Below are 27,395 nucleotides of genomic sequence, written 5' to 3' on the forward strand. Positions count from 1 at the left end.
CTGTACCCCCACTGACCACTTTTTGTCAGCACAGCGCTGCCTTTGAAACGGTCTCAGAGAAAGAGTGACTGTCCCCTCCCGAGTCCTACCTATGTGGGGTCCCCCAGCTTCTAAATAGCTTCCCATTGTACTTAAACTCTCACACCGCAGTGTCTCCACTCTCTGCTTCCCCAGTTTCTCCTTTTCACCTTTAAACCTTCATAATCCTTTTCCAATTCTAAAATAAATCTTCTCATATCCATTTTGTTTTCTTTACTATTCATTCAATTTCCCCTCCTTGTTCCTCTACTGCTAGAACATACGATGTTCACCCACTGGTTCCAGTCACCCTAAGCTGTCCTCTAATTCTGTCCCTCTATCGAAACTGCTCTCCAAAAAGGTCACCTACGACCTCTGTCTCATCAGATCTAGTGGCCTGTAGTTAGTCATGGTTTTCCTTTATTGCCTTAGTCATTTGTTCTTCTGACCAGTCTGGCCTTGAGACTGTCTTTTTCCTTGGTCTACGTGACATCACATAATTCTGTTTTTCTACTTACCACTTTTGCTCTTACTTCTGCATTTTATTTATTATTGGCTTCTACTCCTATTAACCTTGTGTTGCACTGGCCAGGGCGTGGCCTCCCTCTACAATTGCTACTTTAAGGAATTGATGAGTGTGGCCTAAAAATCTTGGATTCTGTAAAAATCATTCTAAGATCTGAGTCTCATTCTCTTCTCTCCCCCTAGCCAGAATCTTTACCTTAATTTGGATGTGCTGCTGGCAACCTCTGCTCCATTGTTTCAAACCAAATTCATCATTGTCATCTTGTACTCTCCCCTCGTTTGTACCAGTTATCCCCTCTATCCTGGTCCCTCGCACTTGCTGTCTTTCTCTTACTACTCCCAGACATCTCTAGTACTCCTCACCCGAAATTCTGTATTCTAGCCAGGCCAGGTGGTTACCCTACTGTTCAGAGTTTTAGGATTGTAATTCTGTTCACTATTAGGAATACAGTCAGGGTTAAAAGTAAGCAAGAAGTAATACCAGCAGTCTAGAAAACAATTTAGTTGATTAAATTGCTTTTAATTTTTGTTGTAATAGCACATTACTTTTTAAAACTTAATAATGCTCTGATGCCTGTGCTTAACACTTTAACACAGTCCTTTTTAAAATTTTTTTTTTAACGTTTATTTATTTTTGAGACAGAGAGAGACAGAGCATGAATGGGGGAGGGGCAGAGAGAGAGGGGGACACAGAATCGGAAGCAGGCTCCAGGCTCTGAGCCATCAGCCCAGAGCCCCAACGCGGGGCTTGAACTCATGGACCGCGAGATCGTGACCTGAGCCGAAGTCGGACGCCCAACCAACTGAGCCACCCAGGCGCCCCACACAGTCCTTTTTTGAGTGAAAAGAAAAGCACAGTCAAATGAGAAATGTATCGCGCCCTTCCCTGTGCCTAAGCTTCCCCCTCCCCAGCAACCTGAAGACTTCAGGTCTTACCTGAAATGCTTCCTGCCCCTTTTACTGTTCAGTGATTCACCCTTGAGAATCCAGCTCAAGTTCCATGTTCAATTTGGTCCACTTCCACAAATGTTTACCAGTGTTCCACGTAGAGCCGTGAAGGAGATACATGCCCTCCCCTCATAGGACTTAGAGTCTAGTAGAAGCCAGTGGTAACTCACCTTTAGTCTTACAGCACTTCTGTTTTTATCTACTCTGTGTATTTTGTCACCTCACCTTCATGTCAGTTCCTTGGTGGTAGACCCCATGGTTTTCCTGCTTTTCTTCATCATCTGATACTGTCTCATTAGCACTCACACCAGAATTTTATCACTGCAATCTGTTGAATGGAACGGTTTTAGGTTAGTTACCTTTTGTCTACATTGGTGATTATTTGAGAAATGGTTTGAAACTCCTTTAAAGTTCAAATAATAGACAGGAATTATTTTTAAGAATGTTTATGGTTTCCTTTGGACTTGATTTCATCTGACACTGAATAGATGAGGCTTATATGAAACTAAGAAGGTAGGGAATAAAGGGAGAAATACTGGCTTCAGCTTTTACTTAAAAATAACATACTTTTCAATGGGTGAAACATTTCATCACATTATTTTGCCATCAGCAACAATCAGCATGTATTAAATACATAAAGCAGTGCTTTGAAGTAGGCGTAATATTGGTAGAAAGATTTTGAATGTCTTTACTATGGGGGAAATTTAGTTAGGAAACAGTAGGCATCAGCACAGGCTTCCTTGGATGGCCTTATTTTTTATGACCTGTGTTCTCCAAAGCATTCTCAGAAAGCCTTGTAAAAAAATATTCAAATTCTAAAGAAACAAAATCGCTGTAAATTAAAATTTTAATGTATGTTATAGCATGTAGTTTTAGATTAAATGATTAAACAGTATGTTAAACCTTAATGTGCTATTACATAGTTCATTGGGACCCCTTATACAGTCAAAATATACTGCAAAATATACTGTGTACATTACATATTTCAAATTACGGAGGTTTTTCATTCTTGTGATTTGACCTCTGTGATATGTGATTGTCATATGTATAATCTATTGGATGTCAGATCAATGATTAAGAATATAGCTGCTAAGTTATAACATAGTTTGTTTGAATACTAGCATTTTTACTGCTATCCCTGTGACCTTGGGAAAGTCACTTAACTGCTTTGGACTTTAGATTCTTCATCTCTAAGAGGTGGGGAACAAAATACTTATTAAACCAGCATGAGGATTAGATGAAGTGATACATGATATATGTGAAAACCATCTGTAATTCTGAAGTACTTGATAAATGAAAGGTATTTGTTATTTATTAAATCTTAAGAAAATTAGATAGTCTCAAGGACTTATTATATGGTAGATTGTTTTTTTAATTTTATTTTTAAGTAATCTCTACACCCAGCCTGGGGATCAAATTCACAACCCCAAGATCAAGAGTCACATGCTCTCCCGACTGAGCCAGCCAGACACCCAGGAACTTATTAGAGTAATAAATATTCTTTTTACTACTTGTGTACACCTCTAATATTTAACTCAGTTAGCTTTGGCATAGACCTTTGTTACACCCTGGATTATAACAAATTATAACAAACTACCTCGTACATATTGTGTACATTTTCCTGGAAACATGTATATGATGTGCTGGTAATTATCCAACAATGGCTCCCTGAGTGGAAAAAAATCCCCAGTGTGTAACATTTGTTGTTTTCTATGATGTAAATATTCCCATGATAACCAATTTCAAGTCGCATGACATCACTCAACTCAGTGTTGGGGAGAAATGTGTACAAACTGGCTCTCATGCATCCACGAGCCAATTCCAGCTCACGCCACACTCAGATGTAGTCAGTGTTTAGAGGCAGAGGCGTCCAGAGGTCATAATTAACCATGGAAATTTTGAGACTGTTTCAGTTTAAAAAAACATTTAAGAATATTATGTCTCTGAAAGCCAGGGATCTGAAGTCAGACCTGGATTCTAATTATGACTCTGTATTTACTAGCTCTGTGGCCTTGGGCAAGTCAGAATATCTTTAGGCCTCGGTTTCTTTATCAGTAAAATAGGCACGATAATAATATCTACTCAGAAGAGGGGATCTGGTGCCTGGGGCAGACCCCTGGTTGAAAAGGAATAAAAGGATTGCTCTATAAAGTTATTGTCTTCAATAGTGGCTGTTGTCATCAACCTTGCATGGTTCTAGTAGCATGCCAGACTGAGTTTTATATTAACTTATTTCATTTTTTAGCGGACATGGGTTTTGCCAGATTATTCAATTCTCCTCTAAAGCCACTAGCAGATTTGGATCCAGTAGTTGTGACGTTTTGGTATCGGGCTCCAGAACTTCTGCTTGGTGCAAGACATTATACAAAGGCCATTGGTAAGTTAGTCTAAAATGATTTACTATCTTAGCATCAAATTATCATAAATACCAAATAAATACCAAATACCAAATATAATAATTATGAAGCTGCTTTGTAAAAACCGCTTTATATCTCTTTGTAAAAGTCCTATTGTCGTCTGTATTCCTGCATTTTATATTCTGGTAGATTAGGATTTTTAACTGTGTAGGAGAATATGGTTCTTGTAAAAGGAGAAAGCATTTTCTTTTAGAGAATAGAGTTATCTGATCCTGTTGAATTGCCACGGAAATGATAACATACAAGTTTTATTTTGCACTTACCTACCACTGATCAGAAGAACTGGAGAGATTTCTAGAATTGTTTTCTCCACAAAAAGAAAAACAGAAAACAAGAATAGTGTGGTGTTGGCAAAAGGCCCTTCTACTGGGGGAAAGTCAGTCCGTCCGTCCTTTCCTAAACAAGAAGTAACGTGACTAATTTTTCTCTCCCGCCATGACGCTGATCAGAGTAGCAGTTTCTCCATTACAGGAGGAAATAAGAGTCTGGGTAGGTTAGCTGTGCTCAGCCTCTTGCCATTTTGCCAAGAGAAAAAATGGAGTAAGAAAACCTGTTATAAACACACTCTCTGTAGGATTTAAAGTCTGCTCCAGAACAGACAAGGGTTTTGCTACCTGATGACTACAGTGTCCTCAGTGGGCCCAGCTACGAATTGAGGGAGTCAGGAAGAGGGAGCTGTACTCAAACCTAGAGATTTCTCGAAATGAGGTGAAAAGAGAGGAGGTGGGTAGTACTGTCACTATGATGGGCTAGTTCTATGAGGTGCCGAAATCTCCTGCGTGTATTTCTTGAAATTTTCCTTGTGTGGAATTTTCTGTTTACTGGTATTAGACTGATACCAGTTTTGACTACATTTAGCTGCATTTGTTGAGTTCTATTTAATAAAGGCACCAAAAATACAAAATTATTAAAAACAGATGAGCACAAACCTTTCTCTGTTAAACTTCTGAAAAACCTGGTAACATGCAAAGAACTACAAAGGAAGCTCCCATGTTGGAAAAGATTCGATAGATAACTAACCTATACGTGGGTAAAAGGAGAAACAAAAAATAAAATATAGTGATGTCCTCATTCATCAGGTCTGATTTCTGCAAAACTGAGACGCCAAGCATATATATACTTTGTCCAGGGATGGCGACGCCAGAAAGGGGCTGGAATCTTGTAATACTTTGTAAATATTGCCGAAAGATTTTGTTCAATTAGTGAAAAATCCCATGAGTGTTTGACAGTAGAGGAGTCTGAGACCGACCTTAGACTCTTCCACCAGCAGCTGAGCCCACAGTGAGGCTGCGTTCAGAGGCTACCAAGGCCACGCTCTCAGCCACGGACAGGGTCAGCTGTCTGTGAAAAATTCAGAACTGCACAAGCAGACAGAAGGAATAGAGGGCTCTCAGAATGAGGGGTTAAAATCAGAACCTGACTCTACTTACATTCCAGTGAGTGATTTTTACTGAGGAGCTGTGTCTTTGAAACTTTGAGAATTGCGTTTGCTTTTTCTCTTAGATCTCTCAATCCAGAGCAGTAAAGTCTCTTAGACAATCTCAGAAGGCACCGGGGGATAGCAGGAGACTGAAGAGACGCCAGAGAAAGAGGCATATTAGTTGAGCAGCACCAGGTTGGTGCCTCAGCACAGAACTGATGATGAGATAACCCAGAATGCAGGGCAGCAAGTAGGGGATGTACTAACAGTAGAAATCCACATGCTCTGGGCTCTTACCAAGCTCACAGTCTAGATCTACAAGGGAGATTTCCAGTAAGAAAAGGCAGATTCAGCCAAAACCTTCTGTTAAACTAAGTGACTTCCCACCAAAGCCTGTCCCACTCTCAGAGATTCTGATAGAGCCAATCTGTGGCAGTAAGTCCCATATGTAGTACGTGCCGTTAAATGGTTCTGTTGCACATGGTCCACACACTTTGACAGCCCAGACGTTGAGAAGCACAGTTCTATGAATATTTTCTGATTAGCTGTTCTACCATTGAAATAAAAGTAGATATCTTTGGGGGAAGTAAAGCTGAGTATGAATTAGAAATCCACTATATTTCCTATTTCCTGAGGGTAAGGACAACTGAAATTAAGTTTAAATGAGTTTACAACTTACAGATAAAGATAAAAATATAATCGCTGATTTTCAATTTTAGTTAAGTTGCAGTTATCCCTTCTGGATAGAAACTAAGAAAGAAGACCCAGAGAAAGAATATTCCCCAAATAAGTTATTTTCAGGCTTGAAATACATTCCTGGCAGACATAAATACAGAGTAAATACATAGCCATTCACTTATTCTTACTCTTCTCCATAGCTGGTTCATGTCAGAAATGAGTATTATTTCTATTCAGAGCATATAAAAAAAAAAAGAGTTCGGTGATTTGATATCAGTGAAGTTTTATGGAGTGACATTTAGGGGGGCTGGGGAATGACTCTGTGTGTGTGTGTGTGTGTGTGTGTGTGTGTGTGTGTGTGTGTGTGTGTAAAGGGAGGGAAGGAAGGAGGGAGGAACAGTCTTGAGATCTGAGAGCTGAGAAATGGGTATAGATGATACAGGAACCAGATGACCATTTAAAATTAGAGGCTAATATGAGGCAAGAAACCCTAAAATTTAACATTACCTGCTACTCTGAGGTTCCTTCTCTTAGCAGTTCTCAGGAGATCTAGATCCTGGCTCCTGTCCTTTAAATGGAAGGCAGACCAGAAATTGGCATGACCAGAAACATGCAGTACTAGTCCCAGCCGACTGCATAGTAGAGGCAGCCAGCAGGAAGAGAGTTGGGACTGTCAGAGGCAGCTCTGTCAGAGGCAAGAGTGACAACAACATGATGTGGGAGAGAGAAAAGAATTTAATAGTAGACACTGAAGAGTTATTACTCTACTCTTTCATGATGGATGCTTATGCTGATGATGACCCTTCTGAGTCATTAAGAAAGAGTAAATGATATTTTATAACCTCTTAAGATGGCAGGTAATGGTGTGATAAAAAATGGGTGTTGAAGTGATTTGTTTCCGTTATCCAAAAGGCTAACTTACGTGAAAGGAAACTGTTCCTGAATGGAGTGAGACATTACACTATGGTTTTTTTTTTCATTTAGCAATTTGTTTTATGAAATAACATACCAATGTTAATTCTAGCTAATGGCTATAATTAGACTTTTTTCTTAATTAGCTTGTCTACAGAATGTGATTCCCACATTTAGTAGGCTACTAAACACTGTGCTTTTCTATCCTATACTGTGGTCTGTGCATTATTATTTAAAAAAAAATACGACATAGCATTTATTTAAGTGGGCAAGTGTGAATATATATCTTATAAAAATTCACTTATACATTTGGCAAAGCATTGTAAATATAATATTATAGTCTTAGAATCTAAATTACAATTTTTCAATGTGTAAAATCCAAATAGAATAATCTAAAACTGGTGATTTGAAATGGTTAGTAAAACTTTTAAAGATGCCTAACTTTCTCCTGGAATATTGGAGCAATGGAACAGCTTAATCCAAGTGATTATGTTCAAATAACTTCTCTCCTGGTGTCATGCTGTACCCATATATACTTGTATTTATTAGCTTCTAGACCTTACAATTTGTTGGAAAAACCGAAGTTGGTAGTCTTTCAAACAAAAGTTAAGTTTTTTGTAAATCATTTTATATGGTCTATCCTGGTTGTCTAGACTCCTAAATCAGAAATTATGCTCTATCATTATGCAGGTAATTGATTTAAAGGAATGAATCGCTATATACCTGATGATGATATTGTTTTAGTCTACCAGGTCATGAATTTTATACCCTGTATTAGATTTTCAATTGAATGCTTCACTGACTACATTGTTAATAGTGGTTAGAAAGGCTTTGCCTAAATGTAAATTCCTTGCTTGCTAAATTGAGTTTCCAAGTGTATCTTCATTAGGAAATTTACAAGTAAATGTTTTTTACTTGGCTTTCAATCTGTTATATGATGATACAGCTATTTCATGTCATATATATGTTTTCTTAATATAGTTATCATACTTTGTATATTTCATCACTGAAAAGTATTTTTACATGTAGGTTATGATTATACCTAGGAGTTATAACCCAAGAAATATAATAAATGTGTGCAAGCACTTATTCTTCTTCTTTCATAGATATATGGGCAATAGGTTGCATATTTGCTGAATTGTTGACTTCAGAACCTATTTTTCACTGTCGTCAGGAAGATATAAAAACAAGCAATCCCTTTCATCATGATCAACTAGATCGGATATTTAGTGTCATGGGGTTTCCTGCAGGTAATTTATTTTTCTTTTCAAAATAATATTTGAGTCATATTTCAAAATAATTCCTTTTCAAAAGCATATTTTGAGTATTTTTATGTATATTTTTAAGCTAAAATAGATTTTTGATAGAAGTAACATTATTTTCTATAACAATATTTGATATTTTTTTGTAAGATAAAGATTGGGAAGATATTAGAAAGATGCCAGAATACCCTACACTTCAGAAAGACTTTAGAAGAACAACGTAAGTAATTTCATATTAAATATAAGTAGTAACTTCACTGGGAATATTTAAATTAATCCTTTAAAAAACAGATATAGATTAGTATTTAAACCAGAAATTTAGATTTTAATATATTAATTATGCTTATGATTTAAAGAAGATTTTCCAGATGTTGCTAACATACATGTTAGGCTTAGGCTGTAGTATTTTATAAACTTTTAAGTATCTAAGGGTCAGTAGCATGTTTAAATGTGTCTCCTGTTTTAGCATGATGAGAGCTCAGTTCAAGGCTACAACTGTGATTTGATCTTTATCTGAATAATGACTAGTGACTGAAATGCCGGGTGAGGTAACCAGGAAGGACAACAGAAGGAAGGCCACATGGCCTGGAAGCAGGGTAAAACACACTGGTGGGAATGTGTATATTGAGTAGGAGTGAGAGAATAAAGGTGACCGAGTGCGAGGAGTTTATTACAAATGCACACACCTAGAGGAAGAGGTGTAAGAGGTTTTCTTCTGGGCGACTTAACAGGAAATTTCAAGACAGGATAGCTTGTAGGAACAAAAGCAGACATGATAAAGAGAAGGAGGGAATGGCACTTGTCATTTTTGGCCCCTCTTTTACACAGTTCTTGGTGGGGTCTTTTTCCTGTCTCTCTCTCTTAAAGATGGCACTGGTATTGCTCAAGGTTCTGTCTTGGGCTGTCTTTTCACTCTGGACATTGTCCCGGGCAGTCTCTCTGATCTTATTGGCCACAATTTACCATCGATGATGCTAATAATTCCCAGTTGATGCATCCGACTCAGATCTCTTTTCCAAATTTCAGACCCATTTGTCTAATTGCCTCATGGAATCCCAACCTGAAATTTCTATAAATACGTTAAGTTAAATGTCCAAAATTGAACTCATCATCTATCCTCCCATACCTTCCTCCCGCTGTATTTCCAATCTTAGGAAACGACTCCATGATTCACCCAGTTATTCAAGCCCAAGACCTGACATCCCTGATCCTTCTTTTATCGCCTTCTCTTCCATGTTACCCTGCAGGATCCAAAAAACTAGTAAATCTAGTCAGTTCTTTGTATTTCTCTCCATCTACTCTGCCACTATTACAGTCTAGACCTCTCTCTCTCTTGCTTAGGGTCCTGCAGTGGCCTCCCAAGTGGTATTTCTACCTCCAGTCTTTATTACAACTCACTGTCTATACCACAGTCATTGCCCAAAGCAAATTTGATCATGTTGGTCTCCTCGCTGCTCTCAATTCACTATTGCTCTCACTTCCTTAGTATGGCTTACAGAGCTCTGGCTTCTACATCACCAAATTCATCTCCTACACAACTGTCCACTTTGTATTCTACAGCCTAGACAGCATGAATTTCTTTAAGAAGCTTGAAAACCCAGAGCTTTTTTTTGACCTCTGGGTTTTTACACATGCTGTTTCTTCAGTCTAGGATATACTTTACTCCCACTTGTTTCCTCAGATTAACTCCTATTTTTCCTTTCTACTTGTCCTTTAGGTCTTGCCTTGGGTATCACTTGCCTGCTGAGGCCTCCCTTGACCTTCTAGGTCTGAGTCACGTACTACTCTCTTGCATCCTGGGCTGTTTCTCTCAGCACTGATGACTTTGCCCTACAGTTACCTTTTTTTAAAAAAAATTTTGAGAGAGAGAGAGAGAGAGAATATCCCAAGCAGACTCCATACTCAGCACAGAACCCAATGTGGGGCTTGATTCTATGATCTGAGCCGAAATCAAGAGTGGGACACTCAACTGACTGAGCCACCCAGGCGCCCCTACAGTTAGCTTTTGAATACTTGTCTGCCTTCCCTCTAGATAGTATGGGTTATGTCTTTCTTATCCATCATTATATGTATACCCAGGGCCTGGTACTTAGTACGTGCTCATTAGTTGCTGTCAAATGGACATTATATGAAAGTGGTTCAAGTAATTGAAGACATGCTAATAATATAAAAGATGGAGAATATTAATGTCGGCAGTGAACACTTATTGTTTAAAGACCAAAGGAAAATTTTCACATAAAATTAGTGTTTACAGTAACTAGAAATAAAAGGAGAGCTTTAAAAGATAAATGAAACTCAGATAGAAAAGTCATAGGAAAAGGTCAGCAATAAGAGCCCATATGTCTTAAGCAAACAATTGTACCCCCATGAAAGCAGCTACTAATACGTAAGATGAAAGGAGTTTATTAAAAATTAGCTAGATCTAGGGGCGCCTGGGTGGCTCAGTCGTTTAAGTGTGTGACTTTGCCTCAGGTCATGATCTCGTGGTTCATGGGTTCGAGCCCCATGTCAGGCTCTTGCTTCCTGGATTGTCTCTCTGCCCCTCCCCCACTCATACGCTGTCTCTGTCTCTCTCTCTCTCTCTCAAAAATAAATAAAACATTAAAAAAAATTTTTTTAATTAGCTAAATCTAATGTAGTAGTACATACAAACCACTGAAGTAAAATATTATTTAAAAATTCCGGGGCACCTGGATGGTTCAGTCAGTTGAGCAACTGACTTCGGCTTAGGTCATGATCTCACGGTTCGTGGGTTTGAGCCCCGCGTCAGGCTTTGTGTCTGAGTCCAGCTCAGAGCCTGGAGCCTGCTTCGGATTCTGTGATTCTGTGTCTCTCTCTCCCTCTGTTCCTCCCATGCTCGTTCTCTGTCTCTCAAAAATAAATAAATATTTAAAAAAAAAATTTTTTCCAGAAAAAATTATCTCAAATAAAGGAAAAATAACTTGTTTTCATTATATCAGATGAAAAGAACCAAAAAAAATACTCTTAAAGTGAATCAGGAAGAATAGTGATAGAAGTTTCTGTAATCTTTCTAAAGTGTCAGCTTTTATTAGCTAAGTAGAAGGCAACGTGAAAATAGGATTAAAAGGAAATCTAGAAGTTGACTTTAAATTGAATGTTACAATAAGCACGGTCTGATCTTATGATAGAAACAAGTAACTTAGAATCTGGAGTTAACCCAGAGAAATCAGTGATTCGACAGAAAGACCAAAGACATGTATGTAGACAAACTACATTTCTGCATAAACTTTAAAATCTCTTCCCATTAATAAATTTAGTGGTTACCTTGCTAATAAAAATGTTCCTGGTATTGGAGGAAAAAAAATTTTTTTTAATTTTTTTAAGATTTTATTTTTAAGCAATCTCTATACCCAACGTGGGACTCAAACTTAAAACTCTGAGATCAAGAGTTGCGTGCTCTACTGACTGAGCCAGGCAGGAGCCCCGAAAAAATTTTATATATACATGGCAAAGATTTTGTTTTATTATTTTTATCCTTTTAATTTTTATTTATTTTTGAGAGAGAGAGAGAGTTCAAGTGGGGAGGGGGCAGAGAGAGAGGGAGACACAGAATCTGAAGCAGGGTCCAGGCTCTGAGCTGTCAGCACAGAGCCTGACGCGGGGCTCGAACCCACGAACCATGAGATCATGACCTGAGCCGAAGTCAGACACTAACTGACTGAGCCACCCAGGCTCACATGGCAAAGATTTTAAAAATGAACATACCTAGGGCTGGCAAGGGTATGATAAAATGGGCCCTCTTCCTTGTATGCCACTGGTGAGAAAAATGTTTCTCAAACTTTAATGTACCTACAGATCACCTGGAGACCTTGTTAAAAACGCAGATTCTGATTTAGAATTTGGGATAGGGACTGAGAATCTATATTTCTAATGTGGGCTCTCGGGGCCCATGCTGCTGATCTGAGGGCCAGGTTCATGTAGCAAGGTTTTAGAGCACATAAAACTGGCTTTGCAATGCACATACTCTTTGACCTAATAAACCCAAGAATTTATCCTGTGGAAGCAATCAGAGCAGCTACAGGTAGCTAACCAAGTGTTTATTATGTGTCAGGTGTGGTGCTAAGCCCTTACCTACATTTTCTCATATGGTCCCCACAACACTCTATAAGAGAGGTATAATTGTAATCTTTAGTTTTCAGATGATGAAGCTAAGGCTTTCATAAGGGTTAACTAACTGCCCAAGGTCACACAACTGGTAAATGACTGAGTCAGAGTCTGGAAGGGATCTCTGTTTCCCACCTATGTGCAGTATTGTTTCCCTACCATGTGGACCAGATTAACCTACAAAGACCTGTATTTAACTATTGTGAAACAAACAACGTCAGTAACACTAGGAATATACATATAGAACCACTACAAATGAGTAGTTTAGAGAGCACTGAACAAGGAAAAATGTTTATGAAACAATATTAAGTGAAAAGAGGACAATTTGTATAGTGTGATCCCAATTTTGTAAAAACAAAACAAAACAGAAATCCCTCTGTGTCTGTGTCATATATATAAAAGCATAGCAAGAATGTCAAAGGAAAATTAGCAAAATCTCGGCAGTGTTTTTTTGTTTATTTTAATCATTGAGTGGCTTGATTACGAGTGATTTCAGTTTTTTTGTTTATACTTTTCTATATTCTCTAAATTTTCTACCATGAACATATATGTTACTTATTTTTTGACCTTTTTAAATGTGAAATATTTCATATATAGGAAAGAACATATATTCTGAATTTGTATTTGTCATTCCACATTTTTCATTATAGTTTTGCTACAGGTATTATGTATTCCAAATAAATTATTGCTCAGTTTAATATATCTTTTATCTTCATATAAATTATATTACAGTTTGTATTTTCTTTTTTAGTTTTCTTTCTTTTATTTCCCACTCAACCTCTGTATTCATTTTAACTATTGTTCAATATTCCATTCTGTGAATATGTAACAATGTACCCATTCTTTAATTGGTAGACGTTTGTGTTGTTTACAGTTTTTTCTATTACAGGAATACTAAGAACATTCTTGTTCACACATCCTGTGATATACATGCACAAAGGAATCTCTTAGAGTATGTACCTAGGAAGGGAATTGCTAGGTTATAGGTTGTTCACATTTTCAGCTCTAGTGGTTAATGTGTAATTATTTTCCAAAGAGATTGTAACAATAGAAACTCTTACATACAGTGTTTAACAATTCCCACTGCACACATTTACCAATATTTGGTTACGTATTCTTTCACTAATCATTAGAAAAGACAATGGCCTAAACATGTACCTTATAGGAAAACCAATCTGGGAGTTTTATTGTGTAAACTGTACTTCAATAATAAACATTATTTGAAAAAAAAGTGTGAGTGTTTCCAGTGATGTGTGATTATTATGTTCTTGCAGGTATGCCAACAGTAGCCTCATAAAGTACATGGAGAAACACAAGGTCAAGCCTGACAGCAAAGTGTTCCTCTTGGTAGGTGCCTCTCTGCCAGATGGGGAAGTTGGGTCCATAGCACAGACCCATCTTGTCTCATTCGTGGAATTGTCCTAGGTATTCTTTCTTTCTTTCTTTCTTTCTTTCTTTCTTTCTTTCTTTCTTTCTTTCTTCCTTCCTTCCTTCCTTCCTTCCTTCCTTCCTTCCTTCCTTCCTTCCTTCCTTCCTTCCTTCCTTTCTTTTTCTTTCTTTCTGAGTATATGCACGCATGCACACACACATGCATATGTGTGAGCCCAGAAGGGGCAGAGAATCTTAAGAATCTTAAGCAGGCTCCATACGCAGCAGGGAGCCCCATACAGAGCTTGATCCCACAACCGTGAGATCAGGACCTGAGTTGAAATCAAGACTCTGAAGCTTACTTAACTGACTGAGCCACCTAGGTGCCCCAAACTGGTGATTTTTCTTTTTAAGTTTATTTATTTATTTGGGGGGGGGGGTGCAGAGAGAGAGGGAGAGAGACAACCCCAAGCAGGGTCTGAGCAGTCAGTGCAGAGCCCTGTGTGGGGCTTGAACCCATGAACTTCAAGATCATGATCTGAGCCGAAATCAAGAATTGGTCACTCAACAAACTGAGCCCCCCTAAGGCACCTCCCACCTTTTTTTAAGTAGGCTCCACACCCAGCATGGTGTTCATGAGGTCATGAGTTCAAGCCCTGAGCTGAGATCAAGAGTCAGATGCTTAACCAACTGAGCCACCCAGGCCCCCCTCCTCCTTTTTAGAAAGAAAAGAAATTGGTGGATGCTAAGGCAAAATCAAATATTTTTCTTTTGAGATGTCACTCTTGACTTCCAGACTTAATTTTTTCCAATTTTTCTGATTTATCAGCAGAAAAAAAAAATGACATACCAAAAGGGCTTTAATGCTAATGATTTCTACCAATTTTACATAAATGTATGTAGTGTGCCAATTGCTCCATACTAATCTGTGGTGAGCTATACGCAATGGCATTTGATATTAATCCTGCTAGACATTAATACAAAAAGTCAAAACATTGATTTATAAACAACCTTTCCATGTGCTATCGATTTCTTATGTGTTACTTTAGCTTCAGAAACTCCTTACTATGGATCCAACCAAGAGAATTACCTCGGAGCAAGCTCTACAGGATCCCTATTTTCAGGAGGACCCCTTGCCAACGTTAGAGTATGTATGCTACATTTTCCGTGTCCTTTGCTCCGGGTTGAGGATGTCAGATGGTGACTAAAGTAAGAGAAGCACTTGTTCCTATAGGGTTACTGAAGTTTTCCATTAATCCTACCTTGGAGAAGAACTTCTGGAGAGAAAGGGACTATATTCTGAAACAGGCAGTGCTCTAGAGAGGCGTGAATGAAAACAGGTGTTTTAGGAATGACCATCATTCAGTGTTACAGGGAAAACCACAACTGAGAACACGTGGGATGTTTATAGTCAGGCAGATGAGTTTAACCCAAATCAGTAGGGAACTGCGAATTTAAAAGTCTGTGCATCCACTGTGCTACCAAAACCCCTGCATTTCCCATCCTTGTTATACCCATATGCTTGTATTTATTAGAGATGTGGCTTTTCTTGAAGAAAAAAAACGTATTTTCATTGTTGAGGCAATTACAAATTCAGTTATTTTTTGGTACGAATTAAGTTTGTGTGGAGAAACCTCTACATCATATACGTCAACTAATGGCAGTTAAGATTTATTATTGAAAGTGGTAATTAGTATAAGACTTAGACAACAAATTCTTGTTTTGTTTTGTTTTGTTTTTAAGTTTTAGAGAGAGAGCGCACAAGTAGGGGAGAGGGGCAGAGGCAGAGAGAGAGAGAGAGAGAGAGAGAGAGGAAGAATGTTAAGCAGGCTCCATGGTCAGTGTGGAGCCAGACTCAGGGCTCTATCCCGTGACACTGGGATCAGGACCCGAGCTGAAATCAAGAGTCTGACGTTCAACGGACTGCGCCACCCAGATACCCCCCAAAATTCTTTTTTTATTTGCTTAAATTAAGTTGTCTTGGGAGACATTCAGCAAACAGTAGCTATTGATGAAGAGTAGGCAATATGTTAAGGAAAAAAAAGTGGAATTTTAAATTAACAAGGTCAATGATACTGTGGATTTTAGGTCCTGATATGTATTCTTTTTTTAAAAAAATGATTTTTAGTGTCTTTGCTGGCTGCCAGATTCCATACCCCAAACGAGAATTCCTTAATGAAGATGAACCTGAAGAGAAAGGTGACAAGGTATAAGCTACGCGGTACACTTCTATTTCCAGGGAGCAAGGGAGGCAAAAAGACAATTTAGGGAAGTACAATTTAATGATTCCTATGTATTTGGCTACCTTCTATTTTAATTATGTGCTTACTTTATTGTAGATGTACTTTGCAATTTGAAATATCATGAGTTTACAGATGAATGAACTTCTGATTTGTTTTATAGCCTATTTTATTCCCCGATCCTTAATGGTTGTGTTTTGTTTGTTCAGTGTCATCACCATGGCTTGATTCAGGCTTCCTTCAAAGCACCATTCTGTTCTTTGCTCCTAATTGGCTAGATCAGGCCCTCCCCATATCCCTCCACTCTTCCAAAATCATGATCGAGAAGACTATTAACAGCAGTTTTATTTATTTATTTGTTCAGGTTTATTCATTTATTTGGGGGGAGAGCGCCCAAGTAAGCAGGGGAGGGGCAGAGAGAGAGAGACAGAGAAATCCCAAACTGGCTCGGCCTACTTACGCTCACTGCGCAGAGCGGGAGGCAGGGTTTGATCTCACCAACCCTGAGATCATGATCTGAGCCAAAACCAAGAGTGGGAGGCCTAACACGAAGCCACCCAGGCACCCACAGCTGTTTTAATGAATGCAGAACTCTCTCCTGTGTGCCCTGTGTGCTCTGCAGTGGGATGTCTGTGGCTGATGTGGAGGACCACTGTGCAATGTAAATGAACTTTACAGAATGAATCCCGTTCAGGACTCAGTGCTCTGACCTTTGGGGATGCTGTATTCCCGCCTTCCCGCCCCCCCCCCCCCCACAGTCTGCTTCCTTCTCTGGTCTTGGCAGTCACTTTGGTGTCCCCCGTAGGTCGCTCCCCAGGTTGGCGGGCCGTCGCGGGTGCCCATCAAGTAAATGACAGCAGTGGCCTGTTGATTTAGTACCATACCAAGTTTGCCTTTTTTGTTTTTCTTACAAGAACCAGCAGCAGCAGCAGAACCAACATCAGCAGCCCGCAGCTCCCCCGCAGCAGGCAGCAGCGCCCCCGCAGGCGCCCCCGCCGCAGCAGAACAGCACCCAGACCAACGGGACCGCGGGCGGGGCCGGGGCGGGCGCCGGGGGTGCGGGAGCCGGGCTGCAGCACAGTCAGGACTCCGGCCTCAATCAGGTGCCTCCGAACAAGAAGCCCCGCCTCGCGCCCTCGGGCGCCAACTCCGGCGGGCCCGTTATGCCGGCAGATTATCAGGTACTGCGCCGAATTTGTTCTTGTTCACGCTCAAACAAGAAATGGGAAGTGGATTTTGTAATAGATCCTCTTAGCATTAAGTAGTACTTAACTCCAGAGTTTCACTGTGCAAATGGTACAATCCTGTTTCTAGGACGTGACATGAAAATGAGGGTTTGGGTCGTATTTCATGTAACTGGAGAACATTTCATTTCTTGACTTGCTTCTCCTGACATCCTGAGGAGAGAGGGTGAGACAGGCCTCTTCCTCCTCAAAGAAAATTTCTCATTTTCCCCTTCCAGCTGTCAGTCAGGTTGGGGTCAGAAAAAGAGAACTAGACAAGCAATTGGAAGAGAGACAACAGTAAGAGGAAGATTTATTTTCGACAACAGGAAGAGAAAGATTTGCTGCCACTGAGAGGAAATAGGAAGTAGCGTAAACACAGAAAGGGATTAAGATTGCGACTTCTCAGAAATCAGTGTTAAATCTCACTAGAAGCATTTTTGAAAGTAGAAGATACTTTTTATTATTAAGATAAAAAAAAAAACTACAGCTGTCTAAATGTGGTATCTCTCTTGATGGGATGGGGGCCGCCAGATGTGGGACCTCCATGTGATGGAAACTGGTGTGGTGAAAGAACAAAGGAGGTAGAGGTTTATTGGATACACCTCCAGGGAGCAGCAGCCTGGACCACAGGGGAGAGACTGTCTGCCCCAGGCAGTGGGTATTGAGTACAGAGCAGTAGGCAGGACAGGCTGGAGGCACTGGGTGGGGGCTGTTTTGTTTTGCTTTGTTTTTGAGAAAGAGGACTGCCAGCTAGGGGGGAGGGGTGGAGAGGAACATGGGGGGGGGGGGGCGCCAGAGTGAGAGAGCATCAGGAGCAAATTTTAAGCAGGCTCCATGCCTAGGAAGGGGGCCATCATGGGGCTCAGTCTTCCGACTGTGAGATCATGACTTGAGCCGAAATCAAGAGTGGGACAGCTTAACCGACTGAGCCACTCAGGCGCCCCTGGGGAAGATGAGGAGGTATGGATGGGGGTGTAAGGAATTCTCCCTTTTTTTGGTAACGTGCCTGGTTGTACATAGCCCATTGGTCACTTGTGGCCTATGGATATTTTGAGGTGGGTTGTCTGATGGGCCTGTCTATATTCATCCAGGGGGTTGCTGTGGCCCCTCTTGCCTTGATGAGTTTCCATTGCTCAAGGCTGATGTCTAAAAGCGGCCTCTATACATTGTACTGCTAATTTGGGAAATTAAAGGGGAAAAAAGTGTAAGGATTAGTATTTGGGGAGAGAGGTAAAAATACCTGTGATAAGCATAGGGAATCTTGCACACACACACACAAAAACACCCAAAATTTCAAGGATAGTAACCAGCTAAGATCTAAGAAGTTGGGGGGGGGGGGGGCAGGGCTTAAACGTAAAAAAAAAAGAATCAGAACCTCAGGGTACTAGTGGAAGGGGGGGATGGGGATAATAGAAAACAAAACCACTGGCAAGGGAGCCATAAACTCACTGATAAGGAACTGGAATCAAGAGAAACATTAACAAGAAAGACATAATAAAGAGCTGCCTAAACTGGCTTTACATTTTGAATACATCTCTACAAACTCATGTGTTTTCACACAACCACTTCCCTGAAATCTTCTCTTGGAAGAGTCCCTGCAAGCAGAGAAGTAGATAATGGCACTTTCATTGGTTCCACTTGTTGAAAATCAAAATCTGAAAGAGTAAATTCGAAGACCAAGGTCCTCTCAGGAATTTTGGAAGCAAGGTTTCCAGGATCTTGAGGGGGCTAACTGTTGTTAGGAAAAGGTCATTTATTATTGTCTAGTAAAACCGTGGTCATGAGACCCTTCAGATGTGTATCAGGGGGCCATATGCTTAGAGGATAATGGCCAACATATATCTTGGGGAGTAGAGATAAAGGAAGTTTCTAAAGGAATTTTTATATGTTAAAGTAATCCTGGAGGTTGGGATAATGTTAAGCTAAGGTTGCCTTTTGCCCTTAGCAAAGTGTTAACATCCAAGCAGCTGAGTTCCTAGAGGAAGGTCACTTTGCCAGTCTCAAGGACTTGTCAATGGGTTATATGTAGGTTGTAAGGAAATTAATTTTTTTTTTTTGCCTTTGTTTCCCAAATTATTCCCCCCTGAACAATTCTGACCCTTAAATCTTCATGGTTGCTGAGGGTGAAAGTCTTGTCTTCTAACTTCTTCCTGATGAATAGGGGCATAGAGATGTCCCTGCCTAGGGGTCAACATAGGTCAGTTGGGGACTTATATATACAGAAGTTACGAAAGGCCCAAGGGAGACTGCATGTATGGATCTTCCCAAGCGGAAAGGATCATCTTTCAACTTGAAGTTATACCACTGAAGGAATCTCGACACCACGTGGAAAGGGAAAAAACATGGGAAAAAAACAGTAAATCATGTTTAGAAACACACACACAAAAAGAAGCCCAAATAAGACTCCTTTGGTAGTTGACAAAAATTCTCTTCTAGTCCACGAGTTTAACCAATCATTAAAGGAAAGAGAGGAGTCAGGGCACCTAAGTGGCTCAGTCAGTTAAGCATCTGATTTCACCTCAGGTCATGATCGCATGGTTGGTGAGTTCAAGCCTGCGTCGGGCTCTGTGCTGACAGTGTAGAGCCTGGAGCCTGCTTCAGATTCTGTGTCTGCCTCTCTCTCTGTTCCTCCCTTGCTTGTGCTCTGTCTCTCTCTATCTCTCAAAAATAAATAAACATTGAAAAAACAATTTTTTTTTTAAAAGAAAGAGAGGAATCTTCTAAAGCACCAATTGAGTATTCATGTCAGTTAGAAATGCAGAAATATTTTGTGGTAATCTGGAATGTGTACACAGCATTCTGTTTTTATGATAGCACAAGTTCTACCTTGTGCAGCAGTTAAAACATCTAATGCCATTCTGTTTTGTAAAACTGCTTTACGCATCTGTGTTACTTCAATATTTAATAGAGAAATGCTATTGTGAGTGCCATTGAGGGCTGTGACCCTAAATTAAGAGCTTCCATGTGCCAAACGACATCCTCCAGTCCTAAAGAGGGAATAAAGATGGATGCTGGGTGGTCATCCCAATGAAACACAGAATGTGTCCACCGTTGTTTTAAATTTGGAAGGTCAGCTGAGTTGGTAATGGTTTTAATAATGCACCAGTGCATCCGAGCAAAACCCAAAGTACAGCAGTCTGTCAAGCCTGGGGGAAGCCATGGACACAAGTTAGAGCCACATAGCCATTGGGTCTCCTTAAGAGCCAGCCATCTAATCCTGGGCCTCCTTGAACTGCAGTCAGGATAGCAAGGACTTCTCGGTTTTAGAGGGCCACCTTCCCACAGGATTGTAGATGCCAGGCCAAATGTAAATAGTAATTAATTTTTAAGGACTAAGCTATTTGCTGAGTTATTTGGGCAATAAAAGACGATCTGTTGTCACTTTGTAGGAACTAAAGGAGTCCAAATCTAAGGACAACTTCTCTTCACAAAGTTTTTGTCATTTTGGTGGCCTTATTACCCAAATGAGTAGCCTGGTGTAAACCCTGTATCACCTTCCATTGGTTATTTTTGGATATAAAGATTTTGCCTCATTAATAAACCAGTCCTGTGCATTTTTTTGAATATCCTCATTCCTGGGCTATGTGGATTTCTTGGTCTGAATAGACTGGAATTATGGATTTTACTGGAGTTAAGACTTGTATAAGACTTAATATTTGTTTATTTTGTGCTGCCTGCTTGACTGCATGGTCTGCTAAATTGTTCCCTTTAGATGCTAAGGTCATATCCTTTTGATGTCCTTTGAGGTGAATGACAGCTACCTCTGAAGAGTAATACTTTGGGGCCCATATTTGATTGGGGAAGTATGGCTTCATAATAACCCCCTTTCCTTCCAAATTGCTTCATGTGCTTGTAGCACCAGAACAGCATATTTGGAGTCAATATAAATGTTAATTTTTAGGCCTTTGGCCAATCATAAAGCATGAGTGAGTGCTATTAACTCTGCTTTTTGGGGAAGACGTATTTGCTTGGAGGGCTTTGGCCTCAACAGTCTGAGTTAGATGACTATAGCATACCTAACTTTTCTTATCCCCTTTTCTATGAAACTGTTGCCACCAGTAAGCTAACTGTCTGTTGCATTTTCAATAGGGGAGTCTCTTAAGTCTGATCAGCTAGAATAAACAAGATCAATAATCTCTGAGCAGTCATGTTTTAACATGGAAGTATGATGGTCAGGCCCAGGCATAAGAGTAGCTGGGTTTAAAATTTGACAGGTTTTAAACATTATTTCAGGCGTACCTTAAGCGTAGCCTGTTATTCAATAAGTTGGCCTCCCGTCATCCATTGGTGGCCTTTGGTCTCTAAAACACTCTGTACCTGATATGGGATCATTACTGTCAAGGACTGGCCTATGTAGTAAATTTTGAGGCTTCTTCTACCAGGAGGGCTAGTAGAAAGAAGAATTTTGCAATTTTACATCAATAGAGGTAGTTCCTGGAACAAATATGGTTAAGGGATAAAACCATCAAGAAGCCCTCTTTGTTTGATGTCTAGCCTTAAATAACATCCTAATTACAAGGAATCGCTGGCAAATGGAAGAGTTGTCTCAGGGAATAAGGGCATTCCCAAGTGCATCATCTAATTCAGTCATAGGGAAAGTGGGGCGATCCGTTATTTCCACAAGTCCATAGTTAACTCCACGGAGTGGGGTATACTCGGGCTTTTAAGGAGTGATTTTGTCATCCCATCCACACAGAATTGGTCAAGGTAATAGTTAAGTTATACAATTGTTAGGGAATTCATCCTGTTTTTCCAGCTGTTTAAAAATCATATACACATGGGGTCCTGTTATTGTCCCCACAGAATAATAAGCACAAAGATTGTCTATACATGAATGATTGTGGCAATTTCTCTGAAGTTTACCTCAAGTTGTCTAGCTTAGACAAACAACAAACATTTGCAAAGACAATCAGAGCTAGAATTTAACATCCACATAATTTTTCTCTCTAAAATCACCCTTATTTCCAGAGATAGCCAAATTAAGACTAATTTGGTCATAAAACAGTTCCAATTTTAACCAACTTGGCCTAATTATTTACATAAGGTCAGCAAGGATAGTGATATAGATCTTTTAAAATCTTGTTTTGCTGGAAACTTTTATAAGGAATCTTGATTGAACTTTTAGTAGTCCCTCTAGGCCAGAAGCTGAGCCAAATATTTGCCATCAGACATGCCTACAATACCTGTAGAATTGGGTGAATCCCTCTTCCCAAAGTCCCCAAAGCATCCTGAGGTTCCTGCACCTGCCAGAAAGTGACTTTTTTTTTTACTCACCTGGTAAAGCCGCTGGGACCTCTGTAAGCAAGGTATCGGGCCAGCATTTCTAATGGACTCTGCTGGCTCCATTCCTTAGAGCTGTCTGGTCATATCTGAGTCTATGCATGTCTCTCTCAAATATGACATTCCAGTCAAGGCCTTGGTAAAATAAGCAATGTTTCCATTGGTGTCCTATTGCAAGGAGAACAGATTCTTATTAAACTTACGTAAATAACTATGATTGCCATGGAAGAAGGAATACTTACTGAGGCCTTTTGAATTTCAGAGGGTTCAGGTAGAGAGAAAAGTTAAATGCTTCACTTTGGTCACAAATGAATAGTTTCTCCCATTTCTGTAAGTCATAGATATTTTAAGAGAAGGTTTTCTTAACCTGGAAGAGCAAACATTAGAGAACCAGCAATGTTTCAAACAAGAGTCACAATACTATAATCATCTTTGGTTCATTTAGTGCCATGTTATTAATTCTTGTTCACTTTGAATGCAGCTTTTTAGTACTGGAAATTCGTACCCATTTCAGTTTTGATCTTAAAGATATCAAATACCTGTATTCATCAAAAAATAATCTTTTTATGAATCTCCTTGAAGGTAAAACTCATTTTGCAAGAGCATCAGGACAATAACTATGAATGACAAAAAAACTAGAAATGGACACTGTGAACGATCTGATAGGAGAGCTCATTATGATGCAATTGACAAGGAATCCAGTTATTTCTGTGATACATAACACTTCAGTAATTAGAATATTGAGTGATGACCTTATATCAGAACAGTAACATACCAAATAAGCCTAATTAGAGACTTAATTAGCCAGATACTTCCTTTAGGATTTAAATCTTGGGGAAGTTTGTTAAAACCTAGAAAGTTTTAACACACACGTCTAAATAGGATTACGGCTCATCAAAGACCTGATAAAGACAAAACATAGAAACTGGTTTTTCTGGGCAAAGGAAAAACAACTTTATTTATACTTTCTTATCAAGAGCAGACTTCCAAGAAAACTTTGTCTTTTTAACAGAGAGAAAGCAGACTTTCAATCTTATACCAGTGTACTTTTAAAAATCCATTCATTTCAGCCTTAGTCCTGACCATACATAAAATTTCTTTCCAAAGATTTCCCTTCACAAACCTTCTGCAACTTTCCTTTGCATTCACATTTTATCCCAAGCCATTTCTTTCCAAACAACCAGTCTCATTTAGGACAAAATTACCTTCTTTTACCTTCAACAAAAATGTATTTCCATTCCTTATATCTTTCTTACACATACAGCGTTGCTTCCCTTATTTCCATCAGTCTTAATTACATTTAGCAGAATTTTAACTCTTAGAAACCTTAGTCTCCAATGAAAACTAAGTAGTAACCAATTGTAGACTGTTACACCAGAATTCTTTAGATGGCAAATTTATGGATACTTTTAAATACACAGCATGTTTTCCAACAGACCCAAATATCCTTAGTTTCTCTACAGTAAGAAGTCAAAAGTGCAAACCTGTGTTCAGTAACCAGTGCTTTAGCACTTTATCCTATTTGGGAAAGACCTAGATGTCCAATGAATTCAATCCCATTTATCATCCAAGCAAAACTTTAACGTTTTAGGTTACCAAAGACTTTGAAAGCTGTCTTAGCAATTACCCATGAAAACTTTGAGACAGACAAAATTAACCATCATTCTAAGTCATCTTTTTGCTAACAAATTGCAACAGAGCTAACGTGAACTTATTTTACCTTAGTAAACCTTGGTAGAATAAAAGTTTCGTATTTAATACTGGTAACTCTAAAGACATGTCCATTTTAATTAAACAACAAACTTAAATTAGTTTAAATACCAAATTATGTTCTACTTAAAGTCAATTTTTACTTGGGGCACCTGTGGGGAAATCTGAAGTGGGGGGTCCAAGGGGGTACTCTTTGCTTCTTGACAGTAAGGATAAAAGGAGGGGCCAATGGTGCCTGAGTCACCGAGGATGGTATAGGAACCAGTTATACAGGCCGCACCCAAGGTGGTGCAGAAACAGGAGCAGGGGGAGGCAAAAGAGGTGAGGTGCTATCAGACGACAGAGAAAGAGGGTTCCTGGTTGTAAACCATGTCAGCTTGGACAGCTGAGCAGATGCCATGGTTTTTTTCCACCAGTGTAGAGATATGCAGTCCAAGTCTGAACTTCCCCGAAGAAGACAGGGAGTTTCCCTGAAACAAAGGGAGTTGAGGCAGCTGCTTGAGAATACTCCTTAATATCCCTGTCCTGAGCTAGACTAACCACAGTTGGCTCCAGTTGTAGCCATTAACCCAGGAAATGAATGAGGAAGAAGCCCCCACATCTATTAGGAGGAGGGACAATGAGAGAGAGTCAGCATCCCCTTCATTAGGGATGGCCTTTATTTCCTTCAGCAATTTGGGCTCTATTAGCAGGAACCCTATTTAGATACTTATCATCCAGTATATCAGTAGGGAATTTACTGGCCTGGTTAAATGAGCAAACAAGCTCTGCAAAGAGGCCCTTAGTCCAGGTGCTGATTAGAGCCATGATGGCCTGGACCTAGGGTACCTCCATCCATTTACCCTGTTTTCCTGCAAAAGAGATCTGATAGATCATACTGAAGCCATGCCTTGTTATAGGAGATCATTCCTTTCTTAAATTTTACAATACAAACTAGTCCCAGTGGGTTAAAAGGTATTCATTCCAAGGCAAGAATCCTTGGGAACTGAAGAGAGAAGAAGGTCTATATCCAAGAAAATCCACCCTGATTCCTGGGTGGCATCCCATGTGCAGGATATGTCAGAGATTCCTGGTGTCAAAGCCACCTGGAGAGTTCCTCAAATAAAATAGCTATGATCACTGCCCTGCTGTAAAGACCCTGTAGGAGGGATGCTAGCATCCCCCTGCTTCTTCATCACATTCTAGACTGTGAAATGGGTGCCAGCATATGGACTGAGGTGCTGTGCCATGCCTTGTCTTGCCATGCTATCTATGCCTTGCTGTGCTGTGAAGGGCATGAAGACTGGGCCTTGCCTTGCCATTCTGTGAAGGCCAGGCTGTGCCTTGCCTTGCCATGAAGAACCCACTGTTTTTAACCAATGGAAAACACTAGAAAAGTTTAACAAAGAGAAATTCCCCAATTTTGTAGTTTAAGTAGTTAGTAGAAGACATTGACAGAAAACAGCAAAGATAGAAATCCATCAGAGGGCGCCTGGGTGGCTCAGTTGGTTAAGCGTCCTACTTCAGCTCAGGTCATGATCTCGGGGTTCACGAGTTTGAGCCCCGTGTCAGGCTCTGTGCTGACAGGCTCTGTGCCCCTCTGTCTGTCTCTCTCTCTCAAAAATAAATAAACATTTTTTAAAAAGGGTTTTTTTTTAAAAGAAATCCATCATGGTCTAAGCGACATCCCAACACATGTAGTCTTTACAGCCAGCTTCCCTAGGAAACAGTCCCAGTTGGGTTTTAATTAAATTGGGTACTGCTCTCAGCTGGCTCCAAGTGAAGGTCTTCTGGCCAGAAGCAGCTAGACCAGGGACGTCAAGGGGATCTGGTTAGACCAATGAGAAGTCTTAAGATCGGCAACCGTGCTAGTGACTTAGGTGGCTGTCCCGTGCCCAAGACAGATAAGAATAAAGGGAGGACATCAAGTTTCTGAGTCTCATTATCATTTTGGCCATGATACTAACTTTCATCCAAAAGGTAGGCTTTCTCCTTCCCATAGAGTAGTAGCCACAGAGGATTGCAGCCTGAGCAATCAACATGAAAGTTTTCCAATAAGACCATACTCCCTGAAAAGCCCCTGAAATGAGAGTAAAGGAAGAGAAAAGGAAGTACTTACCCAAGTACTTGGTGCCAAGTTTGCACTGAGGCTTGGTGTCCAGATGCGAAAACCCAGGCCCCACATTGGGCACCAAAATGATGTGGAAATGTTGGGGTTTGGAGTGAATGGTCAAGAAAGAATTCTTGAGCAGTCTTTAGTTCAAAAAGGTGGTTTTATTAAAGCACAGGGACAGGACCTGTGGGTAGAAAGAGCTGCACTGGGGTTGTGATGGGTGAATGATTGTATACTTTCAAGTTGGGAGGGGGTTACGGTTAGCATAAGTCCCTAAGGAATTTGGAAGCAAGATTTTCAGGACCTTGAGCGGGCTAACTATTGTTAGGAAAAGGTCATTTACTAATGTCTAGTAAAACCTTAGTCAGGAGACCCTTCAGATGTACACCAGGGGGCCATATGCTTGGAGGATGATGGCTAACATATATCTTGGGGAGTAGAGATAAAGGAAGTTTCCAAAGGCATTTTTATATGTTAAAGTATCTCACAGGATCCTAGAGGTTGGGATAATGTTAAGCTAAGGTTGCCTTTTGCCCTTAGCAAAGTGTTACCATCCAGGCAGCTGAGTTCCTAGAGTAAGTTCACTCTGCCTGTCTCAAGGACTTGTCAGTGGGCTGTAGGTTGTAGGGAAATTTACTTTTTCTTTTACCTTTGTTTCCCACATCATGTTTGGCAGCCTTTGCACACTGAGTTGGGGGACCCTGCTGGTTTGTCCTTCCTTAAATCCACAGTGCCACCTCAAGGTCATTTACATTTTTTACTCCAAGTAATAATTTTATTAGTAAGATCTTTTCCACTTTGCTCATGGAAAGAACCAGCGTTCTGAGCTTAGTTAAGGACACAGGCTCCAGCTATGCTTACCTTTAACTAGACCCCATGTTCTTATTCTATAGATGAAGTCTTCCTTTTACATAATTTTTCATATTTGCCCTTGGCACCATGAAGGTAAATGTTCCATTTAAGGTAATAACAAGACATTGAATTGAAATACATTTGTCTCTGCTTTCCGTGAAGGGCATTTTCATGTACGAACATTTTTTTTTATTCTAAATATTACCTGAAATTTATAAAACCCACTTATTGCCGCCACATCCTGCCCAGCCTGCCTTGCTTTGTCGTGTTGGCGATTGCCACTCCAGCCTCTACCCCTGAAAATTCTCTTCTCTAGAAATGA

At 39.9% G+C, this 27,395-nt stretch overlaps 1 protein-coding gene across 10 annotated transcripts in view; it reads left to right on the forward strand.

The window, feature by feature from the left end:
- CDK19 (cyclin dependent kinase 19) overlaps nucleotides 1–27,395 on the forward strand; it is a 189,520-nt gene that overhangs the window by 157,112 nt on the left and 5,013 nt on the right. For all 10 annotated transcript variants that reach the window (XM_053222371.1, XM_027057090.2, XM_027057092.2 and 7 more), the window contains 7 exons: nucleotides 3,737–3,868; nucleotides 8,025–8,168; nucleotides 8,331–8,400; nucleotides 13,580–13,652; nucleotides 14,723–14,820; nucleotides 15,802–15,880; nucleotides 16,828–17,094. In XM_053222371.1, the coding sequence (XP_053078346.1) occupies nucleotides 3,737–3,868; nucleotides 8,025–8,168; nucleotides 8,331–8,400; nucleotides 13,580–13,652; nucleotides 14,723–14,820; nucleotides 15,802–15,880; nucleotides 16,828–17,094 (863 nt within the window). The remainder of the gene's footprint in view (nucleotides 1–3,736; nucleotides 3,869–8,024; nucleotides 8,169–8,330; nucleotides 8,401–13,579; nucleotides 13,653–14,722; nucleotides 14,821–15,801; nucleotides 15,881–16,827; nucleotides 17,095–27,395) is intronic.

This window comes from Acinonyx jubatus, chromosome B2, assembly GCF_027475565.1.
Source record: "Acinonyx jubatus isolate Ajub_Pintada_27869175 chromosome B2, VMU_Ajub_asm_v1.0, whole genome shotgun sequence".
Taxonomy (NCBI): Eukaryota; Metazoa; Chordata; class Mammalia; order Carnivora; family Felidae; genus Acinonyx; species Acinonyx jubatus.